Source organism: Austrofundulus limnaeus, unplaced genomic scaffold (genome assembly GCF_001266775.1).
Source record: "Austrofundulus limnaeus strain Quisiro unplaced genomic scaffold, Austrofundulus_limnaeus-1.0 Scaffold772, whole genome shotgun sequence".
In the NCBI taxonomy this organism is placed as follows: domain Eukaryota; kingdom Metazoa; phylum Chordata; class Actinopteri; order Cyprinodontiformes; family Rivulidae; genus Austrofundulus; species Austrofundulus limnaeus.
In genome coordinates, this window is record NW_013953174.1 from 80908 (window position 1) to 82068 (window position 1161).

General features: G+C 38.7%; 1 protein-coding gene across 1 annotated transcript in view; it reads right to left on the reverse strand.

The window, feature by feature from the left end:
* Nucleotides 1-1161, reverse strand: part of hspbap1 (hspb associated protein 1) — a gene marked incomplete at its 5' end in the record, with an annotated part of 25470 nt that overhangs the window by 16384 nt on the left and 7925 nt on the right. Inside the window, 1 exon segment of the mRNA XM_014028504.1 lies at nt 340-511. Within this exon segment, the coding sequence (XP_013883958.1) occupies nt 340-511 (172 nt within the window).

The window sequence follows — 1161 nt, forward strand, 5'->3', positions numbered from 1 at the left end:
CTTCCACAGCAATTATTTTTAGTTAGCATATAGCTAAAATCTAACCATGGTTATATAATAGCAGCTGCAGTCTGGCGCAATAAGCTGTATGTTTTATATTCAATAAACATATGATCTGATTAGTCGACTAATCGAAAAAATAATCTGTGATTAATCGATTATAAAAATAATCGTTTGTGGCAGCCCTAGCAACCGATATTATTTAGGGGGTTTTATTGACCACCAAAACTAACTTTAGAAAGATTTTAATCCAAAATCTAAACTTTTCTGAAAATTTTTTTTCAATCCTGGGTCTAGTTTGTTCTTTAAGCTGCGACACAGTTTACATCCGGGTCTGACCTGCCCGGGCTGCAGAGTGACGACGTGGGCCTTGGCACCTTTAAACCCAGGGAATCTCTTCAGGTCTGGGTGGAGAACATCCACCTGGCTGAAGATACTGGACTCCTCGTACGGGATCCTGGTCGGGTAAAGGTTGGCTGTATTGTCCGGGGGAAAGAGATGCCAACGTTTCCTGAAAGAAACATCACAGTTGGATTTGATCTTTAAACTAAAACTAAACACACTTGTTAATGTTCTGCTTTGTTAGACACATAAGCTTTAAATCTATTGTGTGACCTCAGTTTGAATTAGATAATTTTTCACTAAAACAAATCATATTAAATATTTACAATATTTAAAACAAATAAAACTAGACATGGGTTTTTACGATGTAAAAACAAGTGTGCATTGCCATGTAGCGTGTCATTGCAGCATGGCTTTGCCTGCAGCTTTGGACTTGCAGAATGAACTTTGGCCAAGTTCAAATGTGTTTTCTATACCAGCTTGTGCCTGTCACGTCAGCAGGTGTTYRDAATTAAGGTAATTGTGTGACAATATGAAGTTTGAAGAGATTTTTTCTTAAAGTTGCATTAGCAGGGCTTTGAACCCTGATCCCCCACATGAAAGTCCATGACATAGACCATTAGACCAATGGAGCTGTGGCAGAAGGTGGTGGCAGGGGTTGGTTTGTATGTGTGCAGAAAGAGGCCACATTGCCAATACAATTATTGACACTAAACTGCATAATATTACAACAGTATTGTAAACACTGAACTATTGAGATTAAATATAAAAACCATGGTGCAGTACCAAGTTGAGTACAGCTGGGGGCAGTATTTGGCC